The sequence below is a fragment of the Mustela lutreola genome, chromosome 5, assembly GCF_030435805.1.
Source record: "Mustela lutreola isolate mMusLut2 chromosome 5, mMusLut2.pri, whole genome shotgun sequence".
Lineage (NCBI taxonomy): Eukaryota > Metazoa > Chordata > Mammalia > Carnivora > Mustelidae > Mustela > Mustela lutreola.
The window spans coordinates 102,585,132-102,598,109 of record NC_081294.1 but is presented as its reverse complement, the minus strand read 5'-3'; the positions used below and the strand labels follow the sequence as shown (position 1 = coordinate 102,598,109).

Genomic DNA, 12,978 nt, shown 5'->3' with positions numbered 1-12,978 from the left:
CAAAAACTATTAAAATAATATCCCTTAAATGTCATAAAATTTAAGCGAGAGTTGTGTTTGAATAAACATTCTCATAATTTTTTTCAACAAAATTCAGTAATGCTTATAACTTTCCCTTTAAATTTAGCTTCTTTTGTAATCTGATCTTCTTTTGTAATCTGCTTCTCTCTAAAATTTAAGTCATTCTCATTCTTTAAATTTTCATCTTGTTGTCATCCTTGTGGATTTGCAGTCATTAGTTCTAACACAGCCACAATTGCCTTTAAAATTATTGGCTTCACATAGATTTGCTCAGCACTGCTTTCACCTATTTTTGAAATTTAGCATCTTTAAAACATGAACCATTTCACTTTCCAAGTGATTTGTGTTGTATTGACACTGTTATTGGCTATTTATTATACTACAATTAGGACAGGCATTACACATATTTTTCTCTTGTTTAAAAGTACATAGTCTCAGTTTTCAGAGACCTCACTTCCATATCATTCCAGCATGGTAAATTTCCTTGCATACCATAAAGCTGAAAGATTCAATCTAATTGATTTGGTGTTCTTCGGATGTCATTATGGTATCAAAGAAGCAGTCTTCTTACACTGAAACCTTAGCTTTTAAGTGTCATGGCACTTTAAATGGAGGTTTCATACTGTACTTAGAAGCAGAACATTATCAGGAACTTGGGGAAGGGGTTAATGGGGAATTAATTGCTGAGTACAGAGTTTCTGTTCGAGGTGATAAAAAATGTTGGAAATGGTGGCGATGTTTACATAGTATTATGAATATAATGTTACTAAATTGTACACTTTAAAATGCTTTAATGGCAAAAGTTTTTGTTACGTAAAACCAGTTTTTTAAAAAATGGATTATTCCTTTGATGTTGTTATTCTGCAAAGCCATTAATTCATTGTTCATAGTTAATCCTTTGCTGGGTACTTTCAGATGCTTTCCATTTAAAATTTGACAGATTTTTACCTTTGCCTAAGATATTCATTGGTTTTATGTTTGCTTCTCCGGTAGTTCCATATTACATATGAATTTAAAAGTAGTTTATATTTTCAAAAGATTTTTACTTCTTCCACAGAGAGTTTGGCCTGCTTCTCAGCGAGATGTATTATATCTTTCTGCCATTCGAAAGATACCAGCCTTGACTGAAAATGACCCTGAAACCTGGATAGTGTGTAATTTTTCTGTGGACCACGACAGTGCTCCTGTAAGTACACTTATGTATATGTGTATAGTTGTACAGTATGAAGCTAAACGTACAGCGTAGAACAAGAGTGATAAACACATATGACACACACACAGATACTTGCTAACATTTCTTAGATTTTCTTTTATGGTGGAACAGTATAGCCTATGTGTTACCCGAGGGCAGCAGTCATGGCTGTGAATACCAGGGCTGTGTTCCTTTCCTCCTGAGGTTAGAGACCGAGCAGAATGGTTAGAGGAAACAGAACAGAATGGGTAGATAATGGAAGGCTGCTTTCCACTGTTCCTTCTCAAGCTGTGATCAACTGCTACCAAATCCTCTGTGGTTTCTATCTTGGTTTAGGTCCATCTGCTTTTTAAGAGGAGGGAAAATCATTCTTGATGTCCTAGCAGCTTGGCATGTATTATTTTTTGGTTCCTTATAAGATTTGTTGGAAATGTTGATGAGCTGTGGTTTTGGATAACCTAATGTACTATTAGACCAATAGGGATTATGAAATGGGCATCTGCTACACTGATATTTCATTTCTGTTATTTGTTTTGGCAGCTAAACAATCGATGTGTCCGTGCCAAAATAAATATTGCTATGATTTGTCAAACTTTGGTAAGCCCACCAGAGGGAAACCAGGAGATCAGCAGGGACAACATTCTATGCAAGATTACATATGTAGCTAATGGTATGTATTTGGGGTTTCTTTTGGTACTTGGTCATACAGATTCTTTCTTTCTTTTCTTTTTTAAACTATTATTTTTAGTAATCTCTATACCCAGCATGGGGCTCAAACTCACAACCCCAAGATCATGAGTCACATGCTTTTCTAACAGAGCCAGCCAGGTACCCCTAGATTTTCTTACTATGATCTAAATGCCTTTTTAGGTTTTTTTAATCATTTACATTAGTGATTTTTTTTTTTTTTTTTAAGATTTTATTTATTTATTTGACAGACAGAGATCACAAGTAAGCAAAGAGACAGGCAGAGAAAGAGGAAGGGAAGTGGGCTCCTGGTCAAGCAGAGAGCCCAATGCGGGGCTCAATCCCAGTACCCTGGGATCATGACCTGAGCCAATGGCAGAGGCTTTCACCCACTGAGCCTCCCAGGCACCCCTACATTAGTGATTTTTAATGTGGAGAGATGTGTATCAAAATTATCAGGAAACTCTAAAAATACCCATGTCCAAATTTCACTCCAGAACTACTCTATCAGAATTTCTGAGGCTGGGGCTTGATAGGAAAATTTTAATACTTCATCTCTAGATCACTTTCCCATATGCTTGGCTTTGAGCCATCTTACTATTATCTTTGTCTAATAAAATATAATTAGGAGCATAAGCAATAATGATAAAGAAAAGTAACAGTTCTTTTTCTCGTTGTTAGGCTTTTTTGTTTTCTGAATCATCGCCTGCTTTAAGTTTCTTACTTCATCTATTTCCCACCTGAGGAGTCATTGGAATCCCTCTAATCAAATCCTCAGATCTTCTTTATTTAGGGACATAACTGCTATTACATTTAAAGATATAGTTAATGCCTGAGTGAGGTATTATTTGATTAGAGTAGAGTTTGACAAATCTGACATAACCTAAAATGTTGCTGTATTAATATTTACATATAATTTAGGGAGGCAGGAACATTTTAGACAGGTAATAAACACTTTCTTATTTGCTGTGTGTTCTTGTGTGGTGGTTAGCATGAAGGAATTAATGGTCAGGTCAGGACTTTAAGAGATATTAACTATTCCAACGTCAGAAATTTTTTAAAAGCAAAGGAATAAAATGAGTGCTTCGCGTACATTTGAAGAATTGTATCTTAACAGGTTTTAATTTTCCTTTATCTTGCAGTGAACCCTGGAGGATGGGCACCAGCCTCAGTGTTAAGGGCAGTGGCAAAACGAGAGTATCCAAAGTTTCTAAAACGTTTTACTTCTTACGTCCAAGAAAAAACTGCAGGAAAACCCATTTTGTTCTAGTATTAACAGGTACTGGAAGACAACATATTATCCCTTTTTAAAAACTTTAACTACTCTGACCTTGCAGATACTATAATTTAGTTAATTGTTGGAAGTAGTTTCTACTTTTTATGATGTTCCCAGACGGAGTTGTAGTTGTAGTTTTTAGCCATTAAAATGTGTTTTTTTCTGCTTATGTTAGATACTATCTGCTTATGCAGAGAGATTTTAACATTATGGAGCCATAGAATTCCAGAAAGACAAATTCCCCATATTTTTCCCTTTCCAGAAATTACTTTGGTTTTGTTGTTTATTCTCCCATATTTTTGTATGTATGTTGTGAGTGACATATATTATTATTTTTTAAACATGGCTTTATTCTACACTTAGTGTTTTTGCAGCATGCTTTTTCTACCTAACAATATATCTTGACTGTTGTTGCCATATAAAGATATAAGATAATACAAAACGATCTCATTCCTTTAAAATCTCTTATATGAATGTTGCTAGCTAGTCCCACCTTAATGTCTGGATTGATTGGTGCCATATTTTGATTGCCAGATAGTGCTGCACTGAATGTCTTTGGACAAAGAGCTGGAATGTTTAAATTTTTTAAATAAAGATTTTACTTATTTATTTATTTGGGGGAGAGAGAGAGAGAGAGAGCATGCACACAAGCAAGGGGAAGAGGGAGGGGAAGAAGCAGATTCCCCACTGAGCAGGAAGGGAGCCCGATGTGGGGCTCCATTCCAGGACCCTGAGATCATGACCTGAGCCGAAGGCAGACGCTTAACCAACTGAGCCACCCAGGCACCCAGAATCTTTAATTTTTTTTTTTTTTTTAAGATTTTACCTATTTATTTGACAGAGATCACAAGTAGGCAGAGAGGCAGGCATAGAGAGAAGGAGAAGCAGGCTTCCTGTGGAGCAGAGAGCCCGATGTGGAGCTCGATCCCAGGACCTTGGGATCATGACCTGAGCTGAAGGCAGAGGCTTAACCCACTGAGCCACCCAGGCGCCCCAGAATCTTTAATTATTTTTTTAAAGAAATGATATGTTAACATGGCTCAGAGTCTGAAAAGATAAACATTGAAATGTTCCCTACTCATCCAGTTTTGCCCTCCCTCCAGCCCCAAACGAAGGAGTGTAACTGCTGTTACTAGTTTCTTATGTATCTTTCCAGAGAATTTTTTTTGTGCCTGAACAAACAAATACACATGTATTCCTCCCTCACACACTTTTTTTATTGTTGTTTAGGAAAACACACTGTTTTGTAACTTGTTTTTGCACTTGCTTTACTTTAAAGGACTTTGTATAACAGTATGGACCTCCCTCATTTTTTGCAGCTGTACAGTATCTCATCGTACAGATGCACATAATTTATCTAACCAGTCCTCCACTGCTAGACACTGAAGTTTTTTCTAGTTTTTGGTGGAATGATGTTATAATTACATCCACTTGCAAGTTGATATTGGGATAAATTACTAGATATGACACTGCCAACACTTCTAGGGGGCTTGTGCATTTTTAATTTAGGTATTGCTCCTATAGAGGTCATATTAACTCACCATCTCACCAGCAGTTGCATATTGGAGTGCCTCTTTCCCCCCTCTCAGACAATGTATGAAATAGAATTTGGCTTGTTCCCACCTCGATCGGTTAAAAAATACTCGCTGGGTGTAGTTTATATTGTATTTCTCTTATTATGAATAGTTTTGAACATTTCTTGGTCCATTTGAGAGCAATTCATATAATTCTATTGCTATGAACTCTCAGTATGTGTTAACACTTAAATTTTTGATAGAGGTTACCAAAGTATAATTCATTAGCCACAAGTATATATGAATGTCCTCTCATTCTCACCTATATTGAATATTAAATTATTGACTGAGAAATGTATATTCTGAGTCACTTTCTTTAGATAAAAATAATACGTTCAATAATTACATAATGACTGATATTTTTAACTAATTCTGGTTTCTGGTGCTGTTTATAGTATGCCTTTCTTTAAAAAAAAGAAAAGAAAAGAAAGAAAACAAAAAACCCTCAAAGGCTTAATTTATTGTCAAATACTAACACAAGAGCTTTTTCAGTGATGTCACAGATCCTTAGCTTTTCCCAGGAAAAAGCTTACCTGAAAATGTTAAACAGATTCTGGTCTTATCTGAATGGTTAGGGTTTTGGGGATACAGCTCGACCTTTGAGAGACTCTTATCTTCAAGCATAAGTGAACTGCATAAATGTTCTGGCTATTTTTAGAATAACCTGTACTTTAGAATTGTTATGGCTAGATCTGGACACGAAGTTTGCTGATTTTGTTTCTGCACTGCTATATCAAATAAAGCAGAAACCTGATGCCACGTGATGGCAATAGGCTTGTCACCTGACTTATTAGCCGGATTGTCTCTCCCCACAGCCTTAGCATGTCTGAAGAATGCTGTTGGCTGTAATCAAGACAAAGTGTGCAGCTATAATCTGCTTTCTCTCTTCTTCACCTCTATCCTGAGCCTTGCTAATAAGTGGGGCAGAAAATACAATTAGGGATTAAGCAAAAGAAATCAAAATGCAGTTATATATAGAACATGCTCTCAACTGTGTTTGAAAAGAAGAATAATTTTTCTTCAGCATTTGAAAAAATATGCTAGTATCATTAACAGTATTTGCTTCAGAACTGTTGGATTTGGGGCATTGTCTTATTGAGTATGTGTGTGTATTGTCTGTGTGTGCACACGCATGCATATGCACACAAGACCTGGAGGGGAAGGGATTGAAATTCATCTCAGAGGAAGGAGGAAGCGTTGTTTATGGGCATACATGAGTGTATATAAAGACAGACCTGAAAAGATTCACTGGCCAAAAGTTAGCTCTAGCCTTGAGTCCACTTGAGCTTCTTTCTGACAAAGAACCAAATTCAAACCTTAACACATGGTGAAAAATCTTTGTTTGCCTCTAGTAATATTTGTTTCATAGTGTTTGGAATGATGTTTTCCAATGAAATGGATTCTACCCAGGCACCCCTCATAGTCAAAACTCTTAAACTCCTGTGATGATGTCTGAGTATGTTTGTTAAAGATAAGACAGACCTCTTTCCCAGAGTTTAAATAAAACTCGTAAATTCTTGATAAATGGTATTGTATGGCATAATTTTTATTGAAGACTAAGAAGAAGGAAATGCTGGTTTGGGGAGTACAAATCCAGAGAACTTCTGATTGGTCCCCCCCTTTTTAAAAGATTTTATCTATTTATTTGACCGAGAGTGACAGAGGGAACACAAGCAGGGGTAGTGGGAGAGGGAGAAGCAGGCTCCCCACTGAGCAGGGAGCCCAAAGCGGGGCTCAATCCCAGAACCCTGGGATCATGACCTGAGCCAAATGCAGACGCCCCACGACTGAGTCACCCAGGCACCCCATCCCTCTTTGCCTATTTACCTATGGCATATTTCCTTTATCCCCCCTAGCTTTCAAAACATTCCTTAGGGCCTTCTCTTCCTTGCTGATGAGATATGTTTCAAATATATAAGGTTAATAATTTTATATTTTTTTAAAGATGAAAATCTTTAAAGCATAAACTTCTAATAGAGTTCTATGCATTCCATGGATTCAAATGGTAGGAGGAACCTATTTGGGTAGTCTTGCAGCTGTTAGTAATAATATATTGCTTAATTTTTTACTTATTTTCTTTCCTGCAGTGACTGAAGCAAGGCTGTGTGACATTCCATGTTGGAGGAAAAAATAAATTGAATGCTCTAAGTTGGAACATAGGATCTGTAGCCTTGTCTGTGGCCCAACACCCTGGCCTTGTATACAAAAATGAAGAAATATTGCAATAGCAAAGGTGAACATCTAACACTAGCTGTCTCCTGCTAGATCTCCTCGCTCAGCATATAACTATAAATACATGTAAAATTACATGTATATGGCTATATTTTTATTTGCTTGCTCCTAGAAGAGAAAAAAAATTGACTTTGAATCACAACTAGGAATTGATGCTTTAATTTTTGGAAACTTTTTCAGAATTTTTAATTTACTATGGTCCGGCCTAAGATCCTCATTTGTATCAGGTTTCGTGCACAAAAGAAAAGCACAAAAGTTAAATGCACATGGGGCATGTGCTTTCTGTGCACCAAATATCTGGATGGAGCTCTTTTTTCAGGCCTACGGTTAAATCTGTGTTCAGAATTTTTTGACTTTTTTGCTTTGTATAATCATAGAATTCATTGCTGCTGATTTCTATAATGATTCATGTTGTTATGTAAAGTGTCTCTTAATAACTGAGGGCTGTCAATAACCTGTGATTTTGCCTTTTCTATAGTCTTACTCCTATGAAGAACCTTGGTTCTGATGGAGAAAGAGTGAAAAGCTTTATTTTTTTCCGCCAGGTATCTTTATATTTCCATTATATTTTTAGTTCTGTTCTGTGTGCTACAGATTTTTTTCAGTTTGTTTACAAACACAATTTGGTAATTCCTCAATTGGTTCTGCCTGCCTCCAAACAGAAACATTACAGACCTTGTGGGTATAAACTACTTTCTGGTACAATGGTAAGGATAAAACAAGCTCATGTTTTCTTGAAATGTGTAAGAAGATACACGGTATTTCTTGTAAAGGTAAATTAGGCTGTCTGGGTGGTATTTGGGTCCGTTTAAAGGCTGTGTTGGAAGATACGCGTAGAAAACGTGAGCAGCGCTCCTGTTTGCCTCTTGCTCAGAATTTTCAGCAGAGCAGTAAAGGATTCCATGTGATTCAAACTGAAATTCTTCCCTTAGTTGCTATAAGAACTTAAATGTAAAATACCTTCTTTAGTTTTAGGTCTCTGTGAAAAACCTTGAAGCATGGAGTTGAGGCAAGGAATGGTACTCACTGAAGTAGAAATGACTGCCCACTTCAAAATCTTCATTGTGTTTTTACACAAATGTGCTTACATATGTCAGAGGCATTTTGTACATGCTTTGCTGACTTGTTCATCTCTGTAGAAACACAGAAATCAGACCCATTTTGTAAAGCAGAAAGTCATGTCGCTTAGAACATGTCCTGTATATATTTCATACATGGTAATGGAGTCTTAATGATGAATGCAAGATGATAATTTAATGATGGGATTAGTCTGATCACTTAATATGCACAATCCTGGAAGTGAATTACTTGCATCAGTTATAGTGGTATTTATTATTCTGTACAGAGAGAAAAATACGTATAAAACATATGCTTATATTATATGCACGCAGATTTCATGCTCCATAAATCTTTTCTATTTTTTAATTTACCTTTCTCTAAATGATGTGCATGGAATATGCCTTATTACAGAAAAATGCTGTTCATAATTTGACTGTGTGGAAAAGTGCCTATACGGTGGTAATGCTAGTAAGGCAAATAAGACAAATTATCATACGAGTTTACTACATCACCAGTTAGCATTTTATATTGTGATGTTTAAAAAAGAAAAGTTTATACCTCAAATGTGTATTTTATTTTATTTTACAATCAGCTATGGGGTTGGGATATGGGATATTGGGAGGGTTGGGTGGGGTGGGGAGGTTTATTCACCTTAGCCGCTAATGGGAATCCTCAAAAAAATTCTCTATGCCCAGTGTAAATGTTACTCTGCTTGCCATGTCTGGTAACTATCATGAACACAGACAGGTAACTCTTTCGTAACTAAATTGGATAGCTTCATTTTACAAAGTTATGGAAAACTTACAAATCAATGTCTAAATCTAATTACCCTTGGTTGCATTTGCACTAAATGTTAATGATATACTTTTGCAATTCTGTAAACAAAATGATTACACTAAAAATATTTATATTAAAAAAGAAGAAGATATGTTTACCTTTCAATAACTGTACAGGTACTTCACTAGAGTTAATCCCATCCGATCAGACTTAGAAATCAGTTGGGGAATACTAAGACTTTTACAGAGGTCAGAATTTGGAGAGGTACTAGCCGTTTTAAACATATTCAGACCCTCTGGGGTTATATCTGTATGACTAATTCCTAGTCAGTGTCTGAATGGACATGATGTTTTCCCAAACACAGTAATTTCTTACTTCTCTTCCCCAAACAAAAACAAAACAAAACAAATTATCCTTTTACTCTTTTTTCTACTCACTCTTTTGTACTGTGATAGAGACTTGAAAAATATTGGTGATGATGGGTTTGTCCCTGAGTGCCCACTGTACAGGACAAGAGAGCACAGTGTTTCACTTGGAATTAAGGACTCCTGATTTTGAGGTAGGGGGTGATCACAGCAGCTCTTGGTTTGGGATCGCCACAAAGACAGCCAGACCAAGGAGAGGATGGCTGGGAGAGAGGGTCAGAATACAAAATAAGGGAAAGGAGCAACAGGTTTTCTACTTGTTCAGTTTTATCGGCTAATTTGTACACCTGTACAACATCAGTGTCAGCTGCTATTAAGAAAATTTTAGTTGGGCTGAGCTGGTTCTCTTGTAAAATTGTGCTGGTTATCTTTAAGCTTATCAATTGTTTGTCCAGTTAAACACTTTCACCAGTATTTAGTCCGAGTTGTACAGACAATGTATTTGGATTACTGTCATTGTTCATCTACAAACTCAAAACATAATCATTTTAAAGTACCTTGGGAGTGTGTAGAGTGTAACTATTCTATAATAGCTTTATGATCCTGATGATGTTTTTAAAAAAATAATAAAGTTGGATCTTCCATGTTACAATCACAGAATTAAAACCAGTATTTAAAAGTGGAAAAGTATTAAAATATTATGGACAAATGTATTTGCTTGATTGTTTTCCTTAACCCCAAGATACTGCCTGTGTAATTATGAGTAGTTAAGAGCTTAAAATAACTCGACTCCAGTAGTTTTTAAACTGTGGGTTGTAATCCAGTTAGGGATCAAGAAAACAATATAAATTTTTTTTTAAATGAAATAGAACAGAATGGAATAGATCAAGTACATAGCATGTGCAAATTTTCATAATATGCTAATCTTCATACATATTTCCATGTGTATGTATATATGTATATACGTATATGTATATATGTATATACACGTGCACGCACATACTTGTGTAGTGGATTACAGTGTGAAATGAATTTTTTTAAGGTTTTATTTATTTATTTGACAGAGAGAAAGCGATCGAGCACAAGCCTGGGGAGAGGCAGGCAGAGGGAGAGAAAGAAGCAAGCTCCCCATTGAGCAGGGAGCCCAAGGCGGGGCTCGATCCCAGGACCCTGGGATCATGACCTGACCTGAAGGCAGACATTCAACCCAGGCACCCCTGAAAATGAATTTCTTAATATGGAAGTTGGTCCAAAGGTTTTTTCAGATTGCTAGAAAGTAAAGCCATATGCAGTTGGGTATTTCTAAAATGAAAGCACAGTGCCAGTCATGCACACTTACAATTCAACTACATGTACTTAGCCATAAATCAGTTATCTCTTATTTCTTTATTTAAATAATGTGGCCAACTTCACTCATTACATTTAGGGAATATATGCTCTAGAACAGCCACAAGATGGGAAGTGTGGATTTGCAGTTCACTCACTCAGTGGGTTCCTGCATGGATGATACTGCAAGGAACTGAGCCTGTTTCTTCCCTCGTATTGAGAGACACAGGCCATCTTAAAAGACATGGCCTCTAAACACAAGTGGACTACTTAATCTGGTGGGGAGCTAGAGAGAAAATCCGACTGTTGGACTTTTTTTTTAAATATGTTATATTTATTGACAAATAGTGTGTGGTCCTTATAACACTTATGAGGAGTTTTTAAAGAGTGATTTTTAAGTACATGCACTTTTTGCCTCCAGCTTGACCTGAAATACAATGTGCAAATAAGTATATTTCTAATTAGCTATTTCAGATAGAGTTGGTTTTATGGCATCTTCTAGATTTTGCCATTGTTTGAACTAGATTACAACAGGACTCATTTTGCTAGCATTTGTGTTGTTTACCCATTAAAACAATTTTTCTATGAACCTTCCATGTCTATATACTTGGATAGCCTTACACAAGTATAAAGGTACTTTTGGCCTCTTCATTCTCTTCCACAGAATTCAAGAACAAATGTTAACAGTCTTTAAACATACTAAAAGATATCCAGCCACAATTTTTTTTTTTTTTTTTTTTTTTTTTTTTAAACACAGGCTTAATGATTATTGAGGACATCTCTATGCACCGTTCTGGCCTTTTAACAAACTTCTTCCCTTAGAGTGCTCCTGCGTTGGTGGTACCAACCCTACTTTACCATGAGGAATCAGGCCAGGCAAGGGTTCTAGGCCCTCTGAGTGACTCCAAAGTCAATTTTCTTTCCATTAGAGTCAGTTGATTTTTACTGCCTTAGGTATATAAGGTCTAGAGTATAGGGTTTGTCAGACTAGAAGGAACTGACATCCTTGAAGACTAACATTTTTGGGATATGGGTCTTAACATACTTCACTATTGGCTTCACAAAATCCCAATATCTATATGTCATAAAATACTACCTAATGTATACATTTTATCTTAAAGAATAAATTTGACCATCATTAAATGCCTTAACTGCCTTCCTGTCCTCTAACTCAGAGGGGTAAGACAGGGAACAGTATCATTAAGAAAAAGAATGAGGGGCACCTGGGTGGCTCAGTGGGTTAAAGCCTCTGCCTTCAGCTCAGGTCATGATCCCAGGGTCCTGGAATCGAGCCCCACATCGGGCTTTTTGCTCCGTGGATAAGCCTGCTTCCTCCTCTCTCTCTGTCAAATAAATAAATAAAATCTTAAAAAAAAAAAAAAAAAAAAACGAAAACAAAAAACAAGCCCAAGGAGGTTTCCTTTATTAAATTTTTCAATCCAAGGACAACCTCTAACATAGCTGCCATTGTTTTGTGAACCACCTGCTGCTGCAGAATAACCACTGAGGAGCAACAAAAGCAAGTTGTAGATCCCCTTCCAGTCAGTTTACTGTTGTTCTTTCATATTATTCTTCCTTGGAATTGGGAGGCCAAAGTGGGAACGGTGTCCAGCAGAGGGGAATCTGTGTGCAGCAGCTACATTAGGATTTAGTCAACATCCAAGCCATTTGAGCCATGTGTATAGATTGCATTCATTCATCAGCACTCAAAACAATTCCCAGAACAGATGTTTATTGAGCACCTACTACATGCTGTGCAGTGTTACAGGATTAGAGATACAGCAATAAACAGAACATCTGGCCTATGTTGTTGTCATAACCAAGCTTCTTAGAAATGTATCTCAACTAAGGAATCAGACTTTGTAATCAGGAGCATTTGATTAAGGTATATTGAATGATATATTTAGCCACATTTAAGATATGCAAAAGTGTTGTTTTTGTTTTTGTTTTTATTCTTGTTTCTCAGCAATGTTCTCAAATTAGGTAGGAAATGGGTTGTTGCTGTGTTTTAAGAACTCCACCAACTTCTGTCCATGCTGATAGCACCAAATTAGCTGTTGTCTAATTATTCACTTTAAAACTGCTATTAAATTTGTGATTTTTGACTTTTCAATTTTCATTCCTAGTATCCAGTAGGGTTTCTGTTATTTCTAAGTGAATTGGTCATCAGGTTCTAGGTACCATGTGTTTAATGTACCAAAGAGGAATAGCTTAGAAGACAGAAGACTTGAGTTTTTCAGGCTCTCTCATTGCCAAGTATTTCAATGTCTGAATCTCTTCTTTTCTGTAAAGGAATACAAAATCACCTATATCACAGGGTTTTTTGGGGAGAAGTGAGAGAATGTGTTTAGAAGTGTTTTGAAAACTGAAATCTAAAGCAGTCTTCAACTGTCAGGAATTATTTAGTCAACTACAGGCATACTAGGTATTATCTTTTAAGCTGAATGGCAAGAGGCAAATATTTGGGGG

The 12,978-nt window shown here is 36.4% G+C and overlaps 1 protein-coding gene across 2 annotated transcripts in view; it reads left to right on the top strand.

The window, feature by feature from the left end:
* Positions 1-9,896, top strand: part of CERT1 (ceramide transporter 1) — a 110,400-nt gene extending 100,504 nt beyond the window's left edge. For both annotated transcript variants that reach the window (XM_059175267.1, XM_059175268.1), the window contains 4 exons: positions 1,079-1,207; positions 1,754-1,883; positions 3,043-3,179; positions 6,838-9,896. In XM_059175267.1, the coding sequence (XP_059031250.1) occupies positions 1,079-1,207; positions 1,754-1,883; positions 3,043-3,170 (387 nt within the window). In that variant the 3' untranslated portion in view covers positions 3,171-3,179; positions 6,838-9,896. The remainder of the gene's footprint in view (positions 1-1,078; positions 1,208-1,753; positions 1,884-3,042; positions 3,180-6,837) is intronic.
* The last annotated feature ends 3,082 nt before the right edge of the window (positions 9,897-12,978 follow it).